Below are 25,638 nucleotides of genomic sequence, written 5' to 3'. Positions count from 1 at the left end.
AAGCCACGTTGAAGTTTTTTTTCAGATATTGTCTATGATTATTCGCTTTACATGGTTGTTTATAACATGAATATAGTAACGACTGGTGGCATGAAGTGAGTGACATGTTTGTAGTAATAACTTTTATGTATATTCCCTTTTCTGATATTCAGACGGCAAAACGCAAGTTTTATCTTTTCATTTCACTGTCTCATCTTTATTCCTGACCCTCATTCAATTGAAATCATTCACTTGTCTGTTTTGCTGACTGTCATGATGAATAGCAATCAATTTCTAATAACCATCCACTGAAACTAATTTCAAAGCAAATTCTGGAATAAATTCGGTAAGTTCCATTTTCCCCATTCCTTAATTTCGTTCATTTCAATAAAGGAGTGCAATTTTATTCCCCTTAGTGTAACTTCAAAGGAAATATCCTTCATCTTTCTCATGAATTGGCACTTCCGCTTCGAATTAGGATAGCTCTTCCAATTCAGTTCATTTTGAGAGTTAATTATTTTATTGCGAACTAGTTTTCATTGAAAGTTTGCATCAATTCACAAAAATGGTGAGAGTATTGAGAATATTCAATTTCTTTCTAACAGAATTTAAAAATACTAGTTGTTGCCCGCAACTTCGCCCGCGTAGAATTTGGTTTGTCACATCAAGTTTCGTGACAGACCATTTTGAACAAATAGTTACAATATTTTTTCAACCCAAAACTTCAGGTTTCCAACTTCAAAGCTGATGAAATTCAATAACATCTTTCAATCCCTATTTTCCTTGGTGGTGGATATTCCTGATTACCTTTCTTAATGCTTACGTACACTATACAAACAACCTACCTGCATATTTCAAGATTCTTGTTTCAGTAGCTTCGGCTGTACGATAATATAAGAGTGTCAGGCAATCAATGGGTATCCACTCATACAATACTGAATATCATCAGCAAAAAAATACTGAAAGGATCAGAATGAAATACGTTGGAAATTCTACTAATCCTACTCCTATTATTATTATAAATGTGTAAAGTTTGTGAGGATGGATGAATGTACTGTATGTATTTACGTTTTCTACTTTTTCTTGCGTGAACATCTCAACGGATACAAATATGAGTTGGTATATGGATAGCTTTGGTTCCTACGGTAATGCGGGTAAAACAGCGGGAAACAGCTAGAATTGTATTGATTGACTGACACTCTTATATTAACGTAATCTTGAAATATGCCGGTAGGTTCTTTGTATAGCGTAAATAAGCATTAAGAAAGGGAATCAGGAATTGCCACCCCCAAGGGGGAATAATGGGAGTTCAAAGATTGTATTGCATTTTGTCAGTTTCGAAATTGGATTCCCTGAGGTTATGGGTTCATGAAACAATATTGTATTTATTTGTTTAAAATTGCCTGTCAGCAAAGTTAATGTGACAAACCAAATTCTACGCCAGCGGAGTCGCGGGAAACAGTAGTAATTTATATTTTTACTTCCAAAATACAGTAATTAAACAAAAATGCCAACTGCACTAAGTAATGAATAGCTTCGAGAATCGAATTATTCACCTATAACAAAAATTTCGCAAAACTAACACGACCGTCAACGACGTCTGCCTTCACGCATCTGCCGGCGTTCTCGGCGATGGTGCTTCATTGCTCAGACCACCCCTCTACCCCGGCGCATCATCTCCCGTCGTCTTACAGTAGACGCGATGCTTAATGCTTTACTGCGTTGCGTCAAATAAGAATTTGACAGATATTCTAAAAAGTGCATTGTAAAAAAGTATCCAATTTAATTGTATTTATGGCTGAGTATTTTGCATATAGTGGCTACCACATACGAGGTAGATATATGCTATCGCGGACTTTTATTGAGAACTATTTTAGATGAACAATCTTACGGTACATTATCTTCATGTAACTTCAATGGTCTAGGCAGCGCACGCCAAGATAGCTCTCAGGGAGCAAGAATGTTTCCGACTTATTCGATATTTATCATTACACGAAACATCTGTTGATTGTAGCATTTATGTTATTCTGATGTATAAACTGTATTTATGTAGTTTCATCTGAATCCGTTCAGTCGTTTAGACGTGAAAGAGCCACAAACCTGCTTTATCTATCCTCTCAAACTTTCACATTTATTATATCAGTATAGATATAGATAGATTACTTTTCTGAAAGAAACGATAATCTAAAGAAAATTATGACGAATTTGTTCAGAATTGAACGTATTTCATATTATTCATTATTAAATGAATACGTTCAGCATTTCATGCTCAATAAATTGCATACTATAATAATAATAATAAGGTTTATTTGGATAAAATTCAACATTATATCTTATAAACTATGTAGAACAAATAAACAAGGAGAGAAACCGCAAAGCCATTGGCTGTCCGCGGTGAGGGTGGTTTATTAATAGTTATTTTATTCCTTAAGTATTCTAAATTAAAATTATGAAATACAATGTAGGTTGCAAATTTTTTAACATAGATAAAATTGATGCAGTAAAATTTGTAAAACAAGATAAAAATATAACAATAGTAAATATAAATCATTACAATACTAAAAGCATATTATAGATCATTAAATTGAAAGAGTACTATAGAATTAGTGATAATGTTTAGTTACCAAGTGCATGGATATGGTGAAGTTTACAGAATAAACCTACAGTAAACAAACATGAATCCCACAGAAACTCGAGGTTGTACATGGGAATCCGGTGAGTACACATGTATCATAGCCATAAAATGCAATTTCCATGTCAGTTGGCAATTAAATAATTATTCCTTTTACATATGTATACCTTAATTGATTAATTTATTTGATAACACGAATTTAAATCTAATGTATATTTCTCATTTACAATTCAGGAAATCATGTACATTATTTCTCTGCAAACTGAATATATATTCTTTCATCCTTTTTTTGATGACACTGATAGAATTCGTCATGATTATTTCTTTTTTAAATTTTTCAGGAACATGGTTGAATACCCTTTGGCATAAGTAATAGTGATTTCTCTGGCCAAGATTTCTTTTAGTTGCAGTTGTTTTTGTATACAAATTTGATTTTTGTCTAGTTTGGTAAGTGCCTATACCATAGTACAATTTGGGATTGAGATATCTTACGAATTATCGCCTAATTAGAACTATCGCATGATAAAATAGATTCAAACAGCCTGATAAACCGATGCGACACGCTTCCTCTTCTTTGAAATACAAATCGGTTCCACAATGAAATGAAAAGACTTTGCAACAATGGATACAAATTCTTGAAGGTGCATTAATTTGCTTTCTGGTACCAGGCAAGATATGATATCGAAGTTTTGTATTCATGAGATTTATGAAATTTGATTCATTTTCCGTTCGAATCGGTATGATGAAAGATTCGAAAATAAAGAACAATTGGAAAGAAGTCGAAAAGACAGTAGAGATTTCAAATTTAGGAAAAAGATGAAAAACTGAGCACTTTTTCTTTGAAATCTTTCGAAATTTCCATAAAAAAATTGTTTTTCTGAGAATAAAAAAAAATCAAATTTAACAGGTTTACAGTAGGACATGACTAAAGAAAAGAAGCTGTTTTTACTAATTTCTCTAGCAAATTTCACTGCAGAATCAATTATCAAAAACACTTCCACATGTTGCGAATTTTATGTGTGACACTGTATATGCAAAAGCACGCTCATCAAGTAAAAGTTGAAACCTACTTCATGGATGGAAAATAGAGGATAACCACACCATGTAACTCTGTTGAAAATTCCACAATGATATGAGATATTCAAAGATATTACCGAGTGTTCCATTCTATTCCCAAACATTCCAGAATGTTCCGAGATATTTTGAAATACTTACGAATGCTCTTGAATATTCTTGACTGGGCGGAGAAATTCAGTGTATAATATGTTAATATGTGTAGTGTGTAGTGACTGTAACTTTTTGAATTTATTGTCGATTGAGTTAGATTACTTTAACGAAAATAGTACAATAGAAATGTCTGTCCACCATTTTGGAGATATTCACCTTCCACAATCTGAGAAAAATTAAATTCGTGAAAAGTCCACATATCGGTTATTTTTCCAACCATGTTCTCTAGCTCTAAAGGTGTTTTGAAATGAATAAAATAGGGTTGTTTTCCTCGAACGATAATCTACTAAAGTTGAAATTTGCGTGAGTTTTTTATAATGAGTCTTGAGTTTCCATGTGTGATTTTTAGATCTCGAAGGAAATCAACGAGGTCTGATACACCAATAAGAAACAGTTCTTAAAAAATACTTTGCATGAAGAATGATCATTTTATAACCCATTTTTTCAGGAAAACAGTTCGCAGCTCGTTGATTGGTAAAGAAGGAGACCTAATCTTAATCGGGGTCAAATTGACTCTAGTAGGGAGTCCGTTAATTTATAGCGACTCCCTAACGGAGTCAGGTTGACTCCCTTTGAGGGAGTTCTACGCCAGACAGGATGTTATGGAAGAAGAGGAACAACAGAAAGCATTTTATTTTCAACAGAACGTGTCTAATTACAGGAAATATTTTCACACTAACAACTTAACATACACAAATCGTTTGTTCAGCTGTTATCACTATTGCTATCTCGGAAACAGACCTACAAGGACGGTTAACTTGGACAAAAGTTTTCTATTTTGGGGAACTAGAATAATATCTTTTTGGATCGAGAATATCTGTGGTAGTTTTTGGAATATTCGCCAAAAACTAGAATTGTCGAATTTTGTGTTTCAGCTCTATCGCCTCCATTTCGAATAATATCAAAAAAGGCAGGGGAACTTTCAATATTGTTTGCGACGTTCGGTTCATTAAATTTCATCATCAACTCTATTTTTTCAGGTACGTTTTTTTCATCGATTTTTGTAGCCATGATAAGAAATTCAGCTATGTATTACAATACATGTATTTCCCGGTATTTTTCTCATCATCACTGTATGGTCATACATTTCTTGGCTAAAGCTACCTCAAAAAAGTAGGAACAATATTTTTGGAGTTTAGAACGCTATACATATCGGAAGAACATATAATATACTAGTAACAAACAGAAACAAATAACTGTCAAAATACTCCTAACCATCTACGTCAACGGTCAGCAACAGCGGACCGCGGTCCGCAAACTGACCGCGAAAAGTCGAACCTCGGACCGCCAAATATTGTAATGTGTTGCATACCAAGTATACTATATCTTTATTATTTAAAATGATTTTTTGAGTCATATAATTCCACTTAGTTCTTATTTTACTTCAATAAGTTGCCTAGTTAACCTGTTTTACAAGTACCTACAACTAATATAGTTTGATTAGTTTCCTATCCAGCCTGTGTGCAAATTAGTTGATGTTGCGGCAGAATGGACAGGATGTAACTGCCAAGTTGTTGAACCTGTCAAAGCCATCACTTCAAATAGAGATAATTGATTTGCAAGATGTGTCTTTGCAAATGTATAAAACGGTATCCACTGAATAATTTTAGGCCAAACATGAAAATTGCAAGAAACTAGCTATGAATGTGGCCACTATATTTGGCTCAACATACGTATGTGAAACATATTTCTCAAAAATGCATTTTTTGAAAAACACATATCGTTCGAGATTAACGGATGCCCACTTAGAAGAAACATTTGAATTTCTTCTTCCTATCGAGAACCAAACTATAAAAAACTGGCCCAAGACCGTCGGTGTGGTTTCTCACATTAATTTTGAGTCTTTTGTTTTATAATTCAGAATTTTACATGAAACCAAAATAACACATAAGTAGCACCTAATTATTATCAGTTGTTTTTTCTGGACCTCGTTAAAAACTTTCCATAGTATCTTCAAAGAATATTCGCTCTTGCAGTCGTATTTTTATGGCAATTTTCCAGCATTTGTGGAGTAGCCACGCAAGCCGTCCTTATTGTTTCTTTCAATCCGTCGATATTGTCAGAAGTTCAGCGGAATACCTTGTCTTTAATGGAGTATCTCAATGGAAAGTCTAGAAAGATCAGGTCAACGTGGTGGCCATTGTGTTCTATCCATTGTCCTGGCATAGTCGTATTGAGAAAATCTCAACTAGTCTCCGACATGAATTTCAAATATAATTTTAGTTTTTGGTGAATATTCCAAAAACAACCACTAATACTTCCGATCTGAAAAAAAAATCATTCTAGCTCACCAAAATAGAAAATATTCTTTCAATTCAACCGACCTTGTAGGTCTTACCGTTACCGAGATAGCAATAGTGGGATCAGCTGAAAAAAACGGCTTGTATAATCGGCCCTATTATCTTAAGCTCAAACAATATTTTTTAAATGAAATACACCCATGAGTTCATAAATTCATTTATTTTTTCTTTCCCTTTTTTTCCTATTTCTGTTTCCGCCTCATCCATGTTCCTTCTACTTCAGAGAGGTTACACACGTTCAACAATTTCAGAAATGATTGTACAAATGGAATCGTAATGAACGTCATACAAATGTTCTCCATGAATCTACTGCACATAATAAATGTAGGTGATTTTGAACCTACATTACTTTGGAGACTATCCAAATAAAATGGTGCACTACTTCTACTACTTTCCAGTCTCGGCACGAAAAATTTAATCAGCCTAATAGAAAGCTGCTGTTAACCTTGGTGTGTATTATGTTCAATAAAAATTCGATATGGAGTAAAACTCTCTTAGTTTTCAGATAAATTACATCAAATTTATTGAATAATGAATTGGGGTCTATCCCTTTATCAAAGTAAATACCAATAATTTTGTAACCCAGGACTTTTATAATTTTTTTTGTACCGTTTCAATATTATGAATTTATTTGATATTCGTCAATTGGATTCCAATTAAGGATCCCTCCAAGTTCCGATATATGAATTGAATGGTATTTTCAAAGAAGAAATGTATATATAAATAAAACCTAGCATTCTTTTGGCTTGATCGATATGTGCAGTGAAATGAACTTTACTATCGAACATAATGCCTAAATCTCCTATTTCATCACATAGGTTTATAGTAAAATTATCTATAGTATAATCATAATGTATACTGGAACTGTTCCTACTGAACGAGACATCATTGCATTTTTGAACTCAGTATCAGTTGATGGCCATACTCGAAGCCTGGCTATAAATCAAATCATCTAAGGGAACAATTCGTTCAGGCCAGTCTTCACTTACCTATACAGTAGGTCTGTGTCTGGGTGTTCGTTCCAATAATTGAGAATCGATTTCGGCATTTGTACTTATATCGCCAAAAGCATTTGAGAGAATTTCTTCTGTGAAAAATCTTTCACTGACACCTGTCGGATATAATCCAACGCCTTTCGTGGTATTAGCCACAAAAATAGTTGAAACTAGTTAATTCAGTTTATTGTATGATTTTCACTATAAAGGATTTTACAAAAACCGCGACACGTGTTTCGATATACAATAGCTTCCTCAAGCGTGAAGATGCTATTGTGTAGTTAAACACGTGTCGAGGTTTTTTCGAAACGCTTTATAGTGAAAATAAGACAATAAACTGTAATAATTAGTTACGATATGGTTTTTCGTCAATTTCGGCCAGTTCTATTTAATCAAGGAAAATAGTTGTTTTCTGATTGGTGTGAGTCCATGAACCTTCTGTGTAGGTAAGTGAAGACGGGCCTGTATGAATTGCTCCTTTAGATTATTTGAGTCACAGCCACTCTTTAAGTATGCCCACTTGCTGTAGGTCAAATTCATTTCCTTGTACGAAGATTTGGGCCATTCAGATACATCATCAAAATAATATAATTCGTAATGTAACATCTGCTAATACCGATATTAATATAGGTGTTCCACAAGGATCTATTTTGGGCCCAGTTCTTTTTATTTTGTACATAAATGAAATCGCAAATTCTTTTCCAGATATTGAGGTGACTATTTATGCAGACGACACTTCTTTACTGATTTTCAAACAAAAATCAAATAGAACTAAAAGAAACCTGTGAAACTGCTCTATGCCAACTAACTTCTTGGCTCAATCAGATCACTCTATATTTCAATGCAGATAAAGCTAACCTTGTGAAATTCCATAGTCATCAGAGGGAATTGATAGATGTAGATATAATTTTAAATAACACATCTCTGCTTGTAAATCTTTAGGACTATTCGTTGACTCACATTCAGATTGTAAAAAACATTGCAAGCTCCTGATTTCCAAACTTTCATCTTTTCACTATATGTTCGGAAATCTCAAAGTTATTTTTACACAGCAATGATTAATGAACTTATACTACACACAACTTGAAAATCGACTGATGTATGGTATTTGCCAATGGGGATACTCTACACTGTCGAATAACGTCCTCGTTGTCAAGAAATCTCCAAAAGATTCGAAATTCTGACCTGTACAGGCCTCTACGTATTTCAAGTCTGTATTTTTGTGTTCAAAAATATGGATTCGTTTTTCATAAATAACGATTTCCACGAATACAACACACGTCGTAAGGATGATTTACGATTACCACTCTCTAAACGCAATATTTCCTATAAAGCTCCAGCTCGAATCGACACAAAGATTTTCAACAACTTACCTTCCTCCACCAAAAGCTCAAATTATGAACGTACTTTCAAAAAAAACTCAAAGGATACCTGGGTGAGAAATGTCTATACTCTAAATAAATGAATACTTTTAACTTGAACGTTTATTCAATGTGAATCTGTATTTTTATGTAAGTCAATATTCTGTGTACTATGTGTGTGCATATTTATTATGTAAACATATAACAGTACATGTTACATGTAAACATGTAACATGTACTGTTATTTTCCTTTTGTACATTTCTTCATTCAAATCCCGACCGTACTACCATGCGGTTGGAACCATGACTCTTTCTTATACAATTGTATGTTGTATTAAAGAAATAAAGTGATTTGATTTGATGCGGTTGGTAAGTACCTAGTCTACGGGCAAAGGGGGTGATGACAGATATGTTGCTTGTCGTTCGTTTCAGCTTTGTTCAAGGTATGATACTCTGAAAGAATTTGATTTTTAGTTATGGGATATCATCGACTTCATAATGATGTAGGACATTACCTTGCACTTTCAGGACAGAATAAACTCCTTTCAAGCTACCAATATTCAACAATTCAGAGACAATTTGATTGTTGTAACGACCTGAATGAGCATTTGCATTAGTTTGCAATTTTAAGGTTATAATCAATTGCCAATATTTATTTTTCGTTAAATATGATATAATTTCATTCTTTATATTAGATCATTCCAGTCATCCTTGACTGGAATGCTGAGCTCTGAAAAGTTTGTATTATGCCAGAGAATTGATGTTTCATCAGAAAATTCATCAATATTACCTATCTATTTTTTTTCATTTTTATTACCAATTATAGTATATAACTATCGAAAAGAAAAACAATATAAATTCAACTCATGAGCTACACAAATACAAATACATAATTGAATATAAATATCGAATATATTGGTATAGGAGCATGAAGAAACTTTTTCTCACTTATCTCATAGGTGCGATTTTGTTCCATTCTTTTCATAAAAGAGGACGTATGCTTGCTTCTCCACTCACAAGCGATTTTGGTGAAATTGGTGACACGTATGAATAGTTGTATTTGTGCCACATGTCAGTATACGGGTGTCTGCAGTATGCTGTATAATGCCCTCTGTAAGTAGTCCCACTGTGATTTGAAAGTGCATATAGATTACAACAACAAGTAGCCACATTTTCTGCTGCAAAATTGTCCATATGCAATCCTTCTAGAGGAAATTCGATGACAACATTCAATGTGCCTCTAAATCTTTCCGTTGGAGAGTATCTTTTCAGATGAATTACTAAAATATGGGAAACTTTGTGCGTTTTCTCCTCTCCTTGCATTTCGAACATATCGGTTTTTCATTTCCATCCAAAGTTTCTTCTCTTGTGAACGAATCCAAGCATTGACACAAACTCAATTGGTCGGTTCTTTGTGGTAGGAAGAGATACAAATCCCAAAAAGGATTGAAGGTTACTGATGAGTATCCACAGTGTGTGCATTCCATCGTGGATTTCAATTGACCAACGAAATTATCTACAATCTTAGAGTTATGCATCCTCAAATATGTGAGCCATGACTCTTGTGCATTGCCGCTGTCGCTCAATTTTTTGTCAATCTCCGTAAAGGTTGGTTTGTGTTTGTCATTAATTATATTAACTTCTTCATGTATATACTACTCTATCAAATGAATCTTCTGACCATAACTCCCTGATGACTCCTGCAAACGCTTTGATTAAAGCACCCTTCGTACTAGAAATACTAGTATTGCTATCTCTCATAAATTCATCCTTTTTCAAATATTCGTGTTTGATAAACATGGGATTACTCTGTGCATGAAACAGGTCTTACCAATATTTTTCAACCCAAGGGTTATGACTGAAGAATTTATTACTGAACTATTCAAAATATCTTTGAAAACCATTTCAGAATTTTGCTGAAAGAAAATATTTTTTCATTTGCTTTTGTTTTATTTCCATAAAGTGAATTGTAATTACCCCTATTTCCTTTATGAAGTTGGCTTTCAGGAAACATGTAAATTTCATCAGTTTCTTAGAATCAGGAAGAGTACCAAAAAACGAAGCCACATTTCTTCTTTAGATGACTATACTAATTTTTTGAATGAGAAAAGATGTGGCTCTTGATTCGTGGGTTTAATTTTTTTCTAATTTCATTGATGAAAGATAAAACTTCAGAGCCAAAAACACCAAAAGTTTCAACAGCTATTGAGCGAAAAATTTAATATTTACCAAATTCTGATATTGCCGTAGTTTGGAAGTTTCTCCAATAGAGGTAGCAGCACCGGCTTTCGCAGAAGTAGCAGAAATATGGCAAGTTGCTAATGTATCCACACAAGTAAAGTCCCAAACAACAGATTTACTGTTTTTCCATAGAACAAGTGTCATACCATCCGGCCGTTTTCCGTCGTCTCGACTTGTGTCTATGGATTCTAAAATCGCAGGAATTTTTGCAGAAGTTAAAGCTCAACCCATGAGTACCTGATTCATCCACAAATGCAACACATTTACAAAAGTGTTGAACACATAGTGGTGTACCAAGTCGAAATCCGATGGCAAGTCTGAAAGAGTCGCCACCCAATAGAGTTCCAAGTGATGCTACAGGAACAGCATTTAAGCACGCACCAGATTTCTTCACAGTTACTGCGAGAAGACGAGCCTTATTTTTCAAAGTGTCAGAAGCTGTCTTCAGTAAAATACTAGTTGCATGTCTTCAATTTTCATTTTCATTGTTTGGTCACTTCTAAATTCCCAAAGAGATTTGTCCCAACCACAAACACATATTGGCTTTGGGTATTGTAAGATGATTGCTATCAGAATGGAAACACTAAAAAATGATGACAAAAATGATGGCAAAGCGAGTGAAATGGCTGAACGAATGCCTAATCTTCCTCTGGAAACTAGAAGTGATGGCTGTAACCAAGTTTCGTCTTCGATGTGGTTATTAGTGATGAGTTTCAGTATCCTTCTCAATTCGTCATCGATATTTTGTAATCCCCGGGTAAGGAAAGTTTTCAGGATCCAACCCTAAACCTCATAATTTTTAATATTTTTTACGAGTTTCACCCCAGTATTTGTTATGTATTTCAATCTATATTCACTAATGAACATTCCCATGAAAAATCCGGGTGAGAAGTTTTTGCCAATATTACTTCTTTCATATTTTTTTTCATAATGTTTCAGTTGAAATCTGTTGTATAGATTTGAAATACCAGTTGAAAGTACATTTCATGAAGAATAAACTATGAAATCTCTGAACCGTTACTTGATGGAAAATAATAACCCTATCCATGAATAATAATTGTACAATTTCCACAATATTGGTATTATATTATTACAGTGAACTAACTATATTTCATCATAGGTTTGTTTTTATTGCCGCCAACTTCTCCCACAATTCTATAATGGAATATTTTTCTTCAGGAACTTTTAACCGGTTTTGTTTTCATGTTGTTCACAACTTGGAACGTCTTATTCTCGTTTAACGTTCTTATCTCGAAAGTTTGTTGAATGTACGGAAGTGTATCCAAGCCTGCAAGTTACATTATGTATGTGTATAAACCACACTCCTGAATTTATGCTAGCCTGAATAAATTGGATCCTGACATTTATTATACATATTCACTACTAGGGAACAATCATTCTCCTAGAAGGAAATAAAATCCTCGGGTAGGATAATCCTAAGTTTTATCTGAGTTGGAAAGATAGTAATTTCTACAAACTAGGGTTCAGTTTTCAATTTTTTTCAATGAGTTCGTAAAAGTATTTGAAAAAGTATAAAACAAAGTCGCAAAATCGTGTTAGATACACTATTTATGTCTCAATTTATGTTGAATAGATTTTATTGATTTTTAAACGTCTGAATTTGTCTCCGCCCGAAATAGTAGATTAACTATGTAATAGAATTGACTGATACTTGACGAAAATCCATAACTTATTCAAGCAACACTCCATTGTGACATTGTTACATCATGATTAAAGGAAATTCAGCAATATTCATCAGCGAGTAAGTGAGGAGATCGAATATTTCGAAGTCATAATGCCGTTAGACTATGAAATATTGAAGACTGTGTTCATTGTTGCCAAGATTACTGTTCACTCTTCTGTTTTGGTTTTTGAGCTACTGTTCAACTGTTCAAGAGTTTGAAAACATCAACTTTTCATCTTCTGAAGACGCGCGTCATGAATAGCACTAGTACAATTTTCTATATTGATTAATAAATGACAATAAATCCTGAAAATCACAATAAATGCAGTATGTATTGCTCAACATTTAAATAACCTGGTAATAGTTTTACTTCATGGCTTCAGTAAAATCCACTATATTGGTTTTTTTATATTTTATTAGAATTTTTATTTTAGCGTTATATCTGCAAGATATGAATTAACCCACGTGGTTTGCATCTTCTGTCAAATTTTATATTTTTTTCGACAATGAATTCAAAAAGTGGGTTTTTTTCGAAATACAGAAAAAGGTTATTTAGAATATGCATACAATAATTTTTCTTTTTTCTTTTGTTTATCGCACAACTGTTGCAAAATTGAGAAAACATTCATGTTTTCATACTTGGAAAATGAACTACTATGTATTCTTGCCGGAAGACGAACATCTAACGGAATGAGAAATGATGTATTTTTTCCTTCCCATCGACCCAAAATCCTATTACAGAAAAACGTCAATTTCCTTAGTTTGCTGCTTGAAAACTTGATATCATCATACTTGTATTCGACCAATAGGGCAGCAGGATGGAGAACAATTATTTCAATGTCATTCCAGCCTGCAACTGTTACTTGTAAGCTGTCACAACTGTCGGTTGTCATCTGTCTTTGGAAGATGATCTAACCCAGACCTCTTACGAGCTCCACTTATGGATGACAGATGGCGCTGGCGAATGATAGATGACAATCGACAGATGATAGCCGACGGCCCGAATGACTTAACATGAACCTCAATAAGGAATAGCATGGAATTCTGAAGCAAACCAGTGCTGCTACTGAAGAGATGATATTTCTTACCTCAATAATATAATCGTCACAAATCAAGAAGATATAAACAAAAAAAAAAGAATACTTTTTTGTTCAATTCATATACTACTTTTTAGAATATTACAAGGCTTATTCTATGAAAATTTAAAAAAATTGTGTAAAGAAAGTTCATATCAATAATGAATAATGAAATAATTCGGATCAACAGGTTTTGCTGCTGTTCATGTCATACTTCGAAAAATTCAAGTTTTCTTCATGTTATTGTTCAGATATTTGGTAGAAAGAAGTTTATCCGTCCCAAATGAGATTTCCAACATTATCATTATATACCAGTATATGTATCCGCCAAAATATATAATTCCCAACCTTTTTTCTTGTATCTGACTGTGTATTCTGAACATCTGTTGATTATTTTAGAAACTATCAAAATATTTAACGTTTTTACACGCGTTCAAAGATCACACTCGACTTTCAAATATGAACCACGATTCATAAATTTGCTAACAATTAAAAATTTTTTGCTTTTCAATTACTATCGTGATATAATCGCTTGAAAAGAAGTAATACTCGATACCCACGTCTCTGCTAAGATTTCTTGAATACATATTTTCATTTTGATGAATGGATCACCAAGTACCTATGAGATATTGATATCATAACCTTACAGTATTTCCATGTACTCGTCCCCTCATCAGCTCTCGTAAACCACGTTTCGAGGATCAACGACAGATCGTGATCGTCCTGGAGATGACTGGTTACCAACATCTAAAGAAAAGTATAGGTTGCTATGGCCCAGGAGAATACGCTGAGAGATAAGGCACTGATCACCATACCGAAAAGAAGTTCAAGACCCAAGTGAAAGTAGATTCTGGTAAAGAAGGAACTGGTTTAGACCATGCACCTCCGAATAGAGAATGGATTCTACAACAGATACGTGCTATAATCATGAAATCGGGTTCTACGAAACTGTTTCAAAGCTGATTCAACAAAGGAGTTAGACCTGACTAGAAAGTCAGATGGAGTTGTCAACGCGTACTGGCCTCTGTGAGATTTCCTTCACATTCATCGCTAGTGAGTAACCTAAGACGTGGTGTGAAAGATGTGCTTAAGCAACTTTTACGGAATCGAGTAGGATTACACTAGGGTATTGATAGTACTTACGTACGATTCAACAGACGAGTATTACTGATTGATGTGATCAGTCAGAAAGCCAACAGTCACATAGTTCAAAACAGGAGGTTCTGTATAGGTTTACCAACCCAGAGAAAAAAACGCATGCATGTTGAGTTGAAGAGATGGAAGGAAATAAGAAGGCACCAGCTTGGTGAAAAAAGGGAACAAAACAAAGAACGACTTGATTTATAGCCTCAACTTAACTCATCAGAACAAAACACTGATCATCCACTGACTCTATATAATAATAATGATAACCGCAAATAGTTACATCGTAATTGAATAGACAAGTGATTCGGATACAATGGATACAATGTTACATCGTTGCATCTCAATATACCACCACCAAGCTCAGCGATCTGTAATGTGACTTCATATCTTCACTATGGCAACAAGTGAAAGTTCTTCAACGAAAGAGAGGGATTTGGAGAATTTTCAGTAACATTTTTCAGTTTTCCGTTTTCTAAAGAAGATACACTATCTATAAACTATATTTTAGACTTCTAATTGAAAATTGTTAGTCATAATTTTTTTCAACTTTTGGCTTCTAATCATTTCAACCTATTCAGTTAATGAAAACGGGTCACGACTATAAGTTATTTTTCCATTGACACAATTTTACTATTCAGTTCAACTCCATCAATTTTTTTTTGTAACTTATATTAATACGTTTTGGAGAGGGGTTTGTTGGGGTTTGGATTCTTGTTGAATAAAAGTTTTTCTTTTTTTATGTATATAAAAACGTTTCGTTCACGGTGGAGAACTTTTTCAATTTAATTTCTTATATTCGAACAACAATGGAAATTTTTAGTCAGTGGTAGTTTACCTTATGATACGTACCTAGGCTGCATTATTGAATTAAAATAATATTAAATTAATATTTTTCTTCATACTGTATGTGAATGTCCTTTGTTTTTTCTGTCATAGTGAAATTTTTTTTATGTTGTGATCTTGTTCTTTTTATTTCGATTGTTAATGGCGGTTTCGGTGTTAAAGTGGAGACGTGAACCTGTATTTGTATGAGGATGGATGATTGCGCAGGGTCATGAATTGGTTTCCTGTATCTGACTTATTTGTTGTTCTACTAGAAATGGTTTGTGTGTTGGCTGTAATGGGGGAGATGGGGGTAGGTTTTGGTTTTGTTTGTGTTGGCTGAATGATTTTTATTGATGTATATTATATTTGATTTAGGTCTTTTATGTCTGTTCTGTTGTTAATAGAGTTTTTATTTTTTGTAATATAAATCATTTCTTATATTATTATTTTCTTTGTATTGGATTCAAAAGCTAATATTTTAGTGTTTTCAAAGTTGGGGTTGTGATCTTTTTTAATGGAATGTTTGTTCAGTGATGTACTTGAATTTTTCATATATTTATGTCCATTCAACCTATTTTGTAATAATTGTGGAGTCATGCCTATGTTTTCTTTCTCGCAGTCATTGCATGGGATACTAAAGATGAGATTAGAGTTTTTCATTTTCAAGGTTCTACATTTACAAGGTTATTTTTACTGACTAAAAATTTCCATTGTATCTCGAATATAAGAAATTGAATTGAAAAACTGTGGCGACCGTGTACGAAACGTCTTTATATACATAAAAAAGGAAAAACTTTTATTCAACAAGAATCCAAACCCCAAGAAACCCCTCTCCAAAAAATATACACTCAGGATTTAAGAAAACTACAGACAAAAATTATAATAATACTAATAAACAGTTTCAAGAATCGTATCGAAATTCATATTTCTTCAGAGATTCATTTCATCATCGCCCCATGTACTTCGCCAAAAATATCCCGCGAAATTTCAATTTTTTTTGGAGAAAACACAAGCACTATGGGAAAATCCTTAAGGCGCTCTCAGAGCGGTGCCTGAGCGAAAGGAGTGATCCACATTGGATTGGAATCGCTGGAGATTAAATCCATTAGGAAAAACGTTCTCGGGAAGTTCATTCCACATAAACGCCGTTCTCCAAATGAAAGAGTTCTTATACAATGAAGATCGAGGTGTACTGAGTTGAACCTCAAAACGATGAGTAGCTACAGTCCGTCGCGTATTTCTGATATGTACCGCTCTTGGTGAAATCAAATGTGCCAAGTCACTTGAACACTTCCCGTGAAAGTATCTATCTCTTCTATAGATACAAATCTCAAGGTTGCAAATGAGGTTAATTGAAACTTGATTTCCTTCAAAGCTATGAAATTAAGAAAAAATTTAACACTAGGTCAACACAACAGAGCTTTATAAGGATAAAACGCTTTTTCCCAACATCGATAAAACTGACAGTCATGAAATTAATATATAGGTGTCATTATATCTCAAGGCATAGTCATGCCTAATTCTCTCAGTGTATTCAGAATATGTTCATGACTAAATATTGTAACTTTGCATGAATGCAGAAGCATAAATTCACAGGTTCAATTTAATATTATATTTGGTACAGTAACTAGACTCTAACCCTAACTCTAGACCCTAAGATAACTCGAGTGAATATGTAAATCAGATGAAATTCATCAATACAATGAACAAGAGAATAAAAAACAAATTGCCACACTTCACTGATTCACGTAACCTCACGAAAATAAAGCAATCCTTCAATTCAAACTTCACCATCATTACCAACATATTAGGAGTACATATGATAATCATAAATCTCAATATACTAGTCGAAACGTGCTGGCATAGTAAGACATTTTGAATTCGACTCGAAACAAGATTCTACTAGTAACCGGCACGGTAGTCGGTTATGTTGGCGTGAGTGGTTTGATCCACTCATTCATTCGACCGTTCTGTATCTGTAGAGTAGGGAGGGTGAGTGTAGGTCCACATCACTTAGGCCACATGTGACCCATTGTACATCCTCCCAAAGAGTTGTCCTCCTAGGTCATCGTCCTGTCCTTTCCAGGAAGGTGGACAGGTCACTACATCTCTTTCATATTGGCAGGTGTAGGCCAAGACTCGCCGAACACACACTCTCTTACTGACGATAACTCCGGACATTCGCATAAGACATGTCTGACAGATTCATCTTCCCGTTGACACATCCTGCATAAAGGTTTGTCCACTAGCCTCATAATATGGAGGTGTTTCCTCAGTTGACAGTGGCCAATCAGAAATCCTACTGTTAAGCGTAGGTTTTTCCTAGTCATCGCCAGATATTTCTTCGGCGCCAGCTTCCTAGGGTCGCCCAGGGTGATTCTGGCAAAATTGCATCCTTTGATTCCATTCGATTTCTTTATGGATTGAGCATGGGTGTGACGTTTGGCTAGTTCCACAATTGGTGGACACGTAGGTGTCGCTGGGTTCTAAAATTCTTAGTCCAACCGCTTCCTTGGCTGAAGAGTCGGTAATGCAATTACCTTTACTCTTGTCGTGCCCTTTAATCCACCTCAGGATAATGTTATTATCTACCGAGGCTTTGGCTAAATCTTGGTGGCGCTCTAGTAATAGCCCTGAGATAACACGTTGTCAGTTCAAAGCTAATTGGGTTTGGCTAGTATCAGTGCAGATTGTCATGTTTTTTATTTATTTGTTTGTTATGTTGTTATTGCATATGTAGCATCCGACTCTGTGTTCTGTTTTATTTGTATTTTGTAGGGTTTATTAAACACAAACCTGGGTTCAATCGCATCACTGACTGCCTGCAGCAGAGGTTGCGCAGTAAGCGCTTCTCGCCATAGGCTTAGCCTCAATCAACCCATTTCTACTTCGAGGTTCACACCAGCCGTGCGCAATCTTAACATGGCCATTAACACAAGCTCCTCAACGTACAGGTCCAAAGGGGTCAGACCAGTAATTAATTCCATTGCCGCGGTTGGTGTTGTCCTCATGGCTCTTTTGATGTTTAAACAAGTCAATTGCTGCATTTGATATAATTTTTGGATGGCCGCTGCTTGTAGAACTTTCGGTCTCTATGCAATGGCTCCGTACGTTAACATAGGTCTTATTAGTGCAGTGTAGATCCAGTGTAGATCCGGGGTGAATGTCCCCATGTGCATCCCACTGACCTCCGGCATAGCTCATAAGCCACATATGCTCTTTTTGCTCTACTCTGTAGGTGGGAGTTCCATGTCAGCTTCCTGTCGAGGGTAGTACCAAGGTATTTCACCTCTTCAGAGAAGTTAAGTTTGCTTTTGAAAATTTCGGGAGGTTTTAGACTCGATAAACTTTTTTTTTTCTGGTGAAAAGGACCATCTCAGTCTTCTTGGGATGGATCTATAGTGAGTGTTCCTTACACCATGTTTCTATTAATTTGCGCTTCGTGAACACACTGCGCTCTATCGCACAGTATGTTGACAAATTTGCCGGTCTGCATGATAATTATGTCATCTGTATATGCAATTGTGTAGAATTCATTATTGTTGAGGTGATTAATTAGAGTATCCAGAACTATATTCCAAAGAAGGGGACATCCCCTCATGACCATTCCTCCCACTATGATGTCTTCTACATTGATACTTATTGCTCTACTAGAGAGCATCTTAAGTATCCATTATGATCTTTCGATTTTGACAACCACATGATGAAGGGCCGAGTCAGTTGACCTTCCCGGAGAATATACATGGTGATTTGGATAAAGCTCATAGTGGAAACAGTGGTTTGAGCCGAGAGAGAGGGCGGACAAACTATTTTCACTGGTTATAGTCCAACCCTGTTGAAAGGTTAGACTTCGCACAAGTTTGGACTTTTCAGGGTTGTCGTTCGTAGGGAGCGACAGCTGATTAACAGAAACACTGACTTCAATAGATTTCAACAGAAAATAATATGCGACATACAGTTAATGCGGTATCATCTAACGGACTCATGGTTTTATCATGTTGATTGCTCTCATGGTATTGCTAAATAACAAAGTTTACGTTAAAAATGGAAATTTATCGATTAAATATTTAGATCTTATCAAATTAGTTTCGATAATCATATTCATCTGGCAGTTATGAGCCAGTTATAAGTAAATTACTAACTTTTTACTATTTTCTTTCCTTTCTCCAAATAAATAGCATATTGTTTTGTGTTACAGTACAATATTAAGAAAAAAGAAGAGGTAGTAGAACCAGTTCAAGAAGAACCAAATCCACTCATGCGAAAAAAGAAAACACCAGAAGAATTGGCGAGAGAAGCAGAAGAAGCGGACGAAGACGAGTTCACAAGTGAGTGTTTCACCCGACTGAGAAATTTTCGTAAAAGATGTAGTATCGTATAGTTGGCTAGATGCTTGAATTACAGAAACCAATTTCAATACCGTTGACCAAAAATTATATTCACCGCCTAGATTGTTATTTGGATCCCCGATAACTAGATTGACATTTTAATTTTATATAATATACAACGCGAAAGTAATACACAACTTGATTCCATTGAACTGCAACTTTATTTTGTGAAAAGCATTCAGAAATCTTATATGGCCAGCCAACATACTACTGAAGAAATACTTTTTGGAGGGAACGAAAAGTTTGTTCCAACAGAAAGATGAATGAATCAAACCTACTCGGGTCTTAGGATTTATGAAACCAATGATCAAATTTCTCTTAGCAAACGTAGAACTAATAATATCACAATAATGGGAATTCAGTCTGATTATTCGCCAATGAGAACGCCATCTAGGGAATCGGCTGGAAACTTAATTACCATTCATCTAAAATAAAGAGGGTATTTACGGCGATGTGTTGCAAAGCCAAGCTTCTACAATGACATCCAAATGAAAAACAGAACCCTGGGATCTAGTATCATCTGCTCAGATTGCAATTGAAGCTGCAGAAAGATTGAAAGTTATTTCTCATTTGACGGGCAATGACTCAACTAGATTATTGTAGCGAATCTTACTATCCTCTGATTAACAGAAAGTCCGAGCTCAATCTTAAAAATAAGATTTTATTATACAATACTATGTTCAAGCCTGTATGCTTCAGGCGCTTGGGGACAAACATCTCCATACTGAAAAGATTGCAGAATTAAATACTCAGGATGGTGGTGAATGCTACATGGTTCATGCGGAATGAAGCTATCCGGAGATATTTGAAGCTGTTAACTATACGGCAGTCCATTCAGTCGAGGAATCAGAGAGTTTTCGAGTCAGCGGAAACTCATGATAACCCATTAGTCAGGGAAGCTGTAGATTACACTATAGACGACCCCACTCGATTCAGAAGGCCTCGTCGCTCGGTTGAGTGAAGGCCGCACGACGTCTGTTAATACCCCAATCAGGAAGGGGTACACAAGGCCAGAGCGGCATTGACCTTTATGTCGCCATCAAAACACCCAACGTCATGAACCACTCGTCCTCCTGACGAAAGACAGTTGAAAGGGTAAGGGAAAAGTTTCCAACCTGATTGAGATGAAGATGACTAGCGAATCTTAGGAGTTCTCATTCATCTAAGTATTCCGATGATCACAAAGGTGGTGACATTGTAGATATCATTTCACTCACAATTGTTCGTGTGTTGGAGAATTCATGGCCCAGCTGAGTACCGACGATGATATCTATGGCAGGTCAAAAAAAAAGCATTTGTCTGGTATCATAAATAAGATTCATTAGGGTTCTGGTTTCATCTAATCAATAAAAGAGCATAGAGGTTGTTCTTTACGTTAACCAAATTGATTGATTTTTTTAGGTGAATTGTGCCTTTTTGAAGGATTGCGCTACATGATTGTTTTGTACAATGAAAGTTGAAAACCAATCGATATTATTAATGACGTCTTTTCAAGGGTTTATTTTGTTCGCCATCTTTTCGACATTTCAATAGTGTTCATCTTCGATTACGTTATCCAAATTGTTACATCATTTCTGTTCAACATTTCGTCAAAGCATCTGCCACCATTGTTATATCAAAAGTGTAGTTTCCAATGATTCAAAGGTTTTGTGAATAGTCATATACCACTGTGTATTCAGTTCAAGCTTTCCCTATTTCTATAATCTTATGCCAGCTTTCATCAGGTATAGAATGTTTTTCCATGTTTTCCGCATTTTTTTTAAATATATGAGTTACATTAAAACAACAAAGGAATGAAATTTGGTCTCACGCTTCGACATGGTCGTTAGTTTTCTACTAAGTGAGCCCCTCTCTTGGAAACGAGTACCTCAAGCACTTCCCTGGCAGTCTTTTCTTTCCCAAGTGGCAGCGTGAGGATTTTTTCAGTAATTTGGTCTCCGGTACGATGAATGCTCGACTTTAGGCTCCCTTTTGGTAAAATCGATCTTTCTGGTTAGAAATTATTTATTTTTTGATCCCATCAACTTCCACTCATTACTTGAGTCACTGCCCATAGCAGAGTCAACGAAAGGTTTTTTATCTTCAGTATAACTCTCAACCATCTCCATCCAACTCAAATATTCCATCATTGAGTCCGTTCAACAGTTTATAATCCAGTTTATAAATCCACGTTGGACCGAAAGCAATGCCAGTGTGGACAATGACTGCTTAGACATTCATGACTTTTTTATCCCTCTCCTGTTTTTCGTCCTAATGTAGAAGGGTGATTAATGAACTTACCTCACAAAAACGATACATTCTAACTGAGAGAGATTTCCTTTTCTCGTTCTACGAGATGTTTTTGCTCAGGCTCTTCAGTAAGTTGTAGAGTGGTGAAGATGCGATTAGGGCTTGCAAAATGAAGTTGATGTAGCAGTTATTACTGTGATCAGGCAGAACTCTTGGCTGCAAACTCACTGCCCTACTGTCGATCGTGTATGTAGATAAAATCTCGCTCATCCTATGACATCCACATCGCTTATCCACAAACCGGTCAAACCTGTTGTCAGATTTGAAAAAACTTGCCCACGATTTTGCGACAGGAATAAAGTTTGTCATTCCAACTCCGTTGGAAATTTTCTCTTTTGGGGACTGTGAGGATTCAACCGGAGGACTGAGTTCAAATTGTCGATTCGGGAACCCTTTCGAACATTCATTCATATTCAACATTTTTCCGTTACCATTAATTCATTTATTCTGGTAACGTCTACAAGAATATGTATAATAAAGTAAATTTTTATTCATCTACATCAAAAACTAATATCCTGATACCAAATATAATGTATGTATGAGAAGTTCAATCAGATTATTGATTGCAATTCGCCTATTCTCAGCCTTCATCATATTCGAACAAATTGTATTCTGAACTTCTTCGACTTCTATTTTATTTCAATTTTGCCCCATTTCTATGTATCTCTTTTTTCTCCAGCGAACCTGAATTTAATTATTTCTTTCTTTTTGTGAATTCTCCATTGTGAAGTATTTCTGTTTGAGTAATGAATTTTACCAAGACTGAAATATTTTTGCCATTTGAATAAATTCTACTCAGCAAAAATATAACAATTCTGTTGCAGATGTTCAAAAAATCAGAACCTAGTTTTAGAGTTCTGGAAGGAAGTGGTTCAAGTAAACTTCCTTAAATCAGTTTTATTTTGCGGCAGAGAGACCGCAATTGTTCCATATCTAAAACCAAATTTTCATGAAGCTACATTTTTGTAATATTTCACTAAACTCAATCCTATACAAAAAAAAAATGTATATCTTAAAATATTTCGCTTTCACTTCATCCTTTCGGTTTGATCGATGAAATGTCAATATTGAACATTAGCTACTTCCCCTAGTTGATGGGTGGATTATTTCCATCCTGATTTTATGCGATTGTGAAACCTAATGTCAATAATACAATATTCAAACAATGAAAGTACTTTGGTTGCGATATTCTCGATGAAAGAAGTTTTCCTTTTGGTCTGACCGAATGTTACTTCTTGAGACAGATGTTTGCGTCAAATCAGTTCCTTCCAGACAAGTTACCTTCAGTATATGGTGGTGCAGGTCATTTTAAATAATTGTGATTCACGTACTTACACTTGCACAATGAAACAAAACAATAATTTCCTTAAACAACGATTTGTATCTGTCATTATCTAGACTGTCTTGAAAATGTGATATAATTTGAGCTCAGTTTTATCAGTCTACCAACGAAATCACAAATCAAAATCAAATACACTCATTTATCATTATAATTTTGATCATTCGAATATCATGGTGATCATTTGGAATGCATAAGCACAATTCATAGCTTCAAACTTAATTTTTAAGTATTATCCTTATGCATTTATCACAAACAGCATATGCACAGGAAAACTATTGTTCACTATTTCATTAATATATTAAAACAGGTAGGTAGGTACACAAACAGGAAGAATAATACGATTATATCATTACAGTCTAATTTTAAATTTTGGTGCTCAATTGATTGTATTTTATGAAGACTGTGGGTCTACCATGTTTTTCATCTACATTGACTGTTTCCATTTTAAACATTCAAAAGAAATTTGTAATATTTTTTTTATAACCAAACTATATCACATTTTCTGACACCTTAGTAGTTTGTAGTTTACACCCATTAACGTTTTTATAACCTTTTAAAATTATCGTTCAAACTCTATCCCTGTTAAATGTTAAATGTTCGACTTTTATTATTAATATTATAAGATAATAATAGTGTTGTGCGAAAGTACAAACCAACAATAACGTATAAGATGTGCCTTTTTGGCCTAAGTTTCCAACAAGACAATATTCATAACGTATTGCCAAAAATTGACGCATTGTTTTTGTGTTTTATCTGTCTTCAATGTGTTATTTCGATTGTTATTATTTTTGTTTTGTACTTCTTCTATGATCTATGGCGTTTGGTATGCTGTGTGTGGTTTCTCTGATGCAACTGAAAGGCAGATCCGTATTTCCTAATTCAACCTATATTGGCAAGAATCAGATCATTAACTTTTTTCAGAAATGTTTGACAAATTTCACATAATATTTCACTAGAAACTTCTGAAATGAATTTGTTCCTAATATTTTCCTAAATTTCCAGTAATAAAAACGTACTGAATATAGAGCAGAAATATGAATTTGTCTTCCACGTCAAAGCTGTATATTTTTTTCTTTTATTATATTTTTGATCACCTTATGATTTCACTTATATTTTCATGTATTTGTTTTTCAATTCAAATAAATTTTTTTGCATTTATTAGTTTCGTTTTAGTTCTTATCATATGTTTTTGTTGAGAAAATCACTAGCCATTGATTTTCAGACTGATTTATCACTTGGGTGAGTATTTTATGCACGGTTTTCTATTCTTTTTTCTTCTTTCAGCTATGGAGAAGTCGCTGAAAGAATAATAAATGGAAATGTTGAGTGGAATATATTATTCTATTATGCCAGTTTGAACAATAATCTTGATTAGCTAACAAAAACGCAGTATCAAAAATGTTTGCTTCTACTAGTAAGTGTCTTACTATTCTTTCAGATAGAAACAAACAGAGTGGACTATCATGTTAAGGAGACATGCTACAAACACAGGTTGTACTGAAAAAAACTATATTGATATTGTGGAAGCACACGTTATTTTTTTTATAGAAAAATATTTGAAAAAGCATACACCTGAAAATCAAAGAATTATCTGCTCAAAGTTGTTCAATTATTCATGTTACAATAATCTAATTTTGTACTGATTACCATTTTTCCGTTAATTAAGTGCAACAGATCAATATTATTGACGAAAATTTTATCAGAAGCTTTGTTGACCAATAATGTCAATTCTCTTTCTATTGAATCAAAGCCTATACCTGAATGGCGAATACAATAAAAAGGCTAATTCGACCTACTGTTTTTTTGGATATATAACCTTCCACAATCTGAAAAAAAAAGCAAACTGAAAAGTTCACCCCGAGAAGATGCTGCGTAATATAAACCACCGAAGAATCCAATTAGTCAGTAACTTGTCGTATCCATAAATTTTGCCTACAAATTGAAAAAAAAATTATTTCTAGCTTTCTTTAGTTGTCGATGTTGTGGAAAACAATTTTTTTTCAAAATCTAGAATCAACTATAAAACTTTCGCCTCAAATTGTGACAGCTCTAATTCTTTTGACATACGTCAAAAAAATGAAATGTCAACATCTATGTTCGAAAGTTTTTATTGAACTAGCTGTTGTCCGCGGCTTCGCCCGGGTAGAATTTGG

The 25,638-nt window shown here is 34.6% G+C and overlaps 1 protein-coding gene across 1 annotated transcript in view; it reads left to right on the top strand.

Annotated features, from left to right (window-relative positions):
• Positions 1-25,638, top strand: part of cpx (synaptic transmission protein complexin) — a 196,174-nt gene that overhangs the window by 167,007 nt on the left and 3,529 nt on the right. Inside the window, exon 3 of the mRNA XM_074174457.1 lies at positions 19,665-19,794. Coding sequence (XP_074030558.1) covers positions 19,665-19,794 — 130 coding nt within the window. The remainder of the gene's footprint in view (positions 1-19,664; positions 19,795-25,638) is intronic.

The sequence above is a fragment of the Leptinotarsa decemlineata genome, unplaced genomic scaffold (assembly GCF_025532065.1).
Source record: "Leptinotarsa decemlineata unplaced genomic scaffold, Ldec_3_MD MMD2_P_RNA_scaffold_12, whole genome shotgun sequence".
In the NCBI taxonomy this organism is placed as follows: Eukaryota; Metazoa; Arthropoda; class Insecta; order Coleoptera; family Chrysomelidae; genus Leptinotarsa; species Leptinotarsa decemlineata.
The sequence above is the reverse complement of the archived record's forward strand: the minus strand, read 5'-3'. Positions and strand labels throughout refer to the sequence as shown.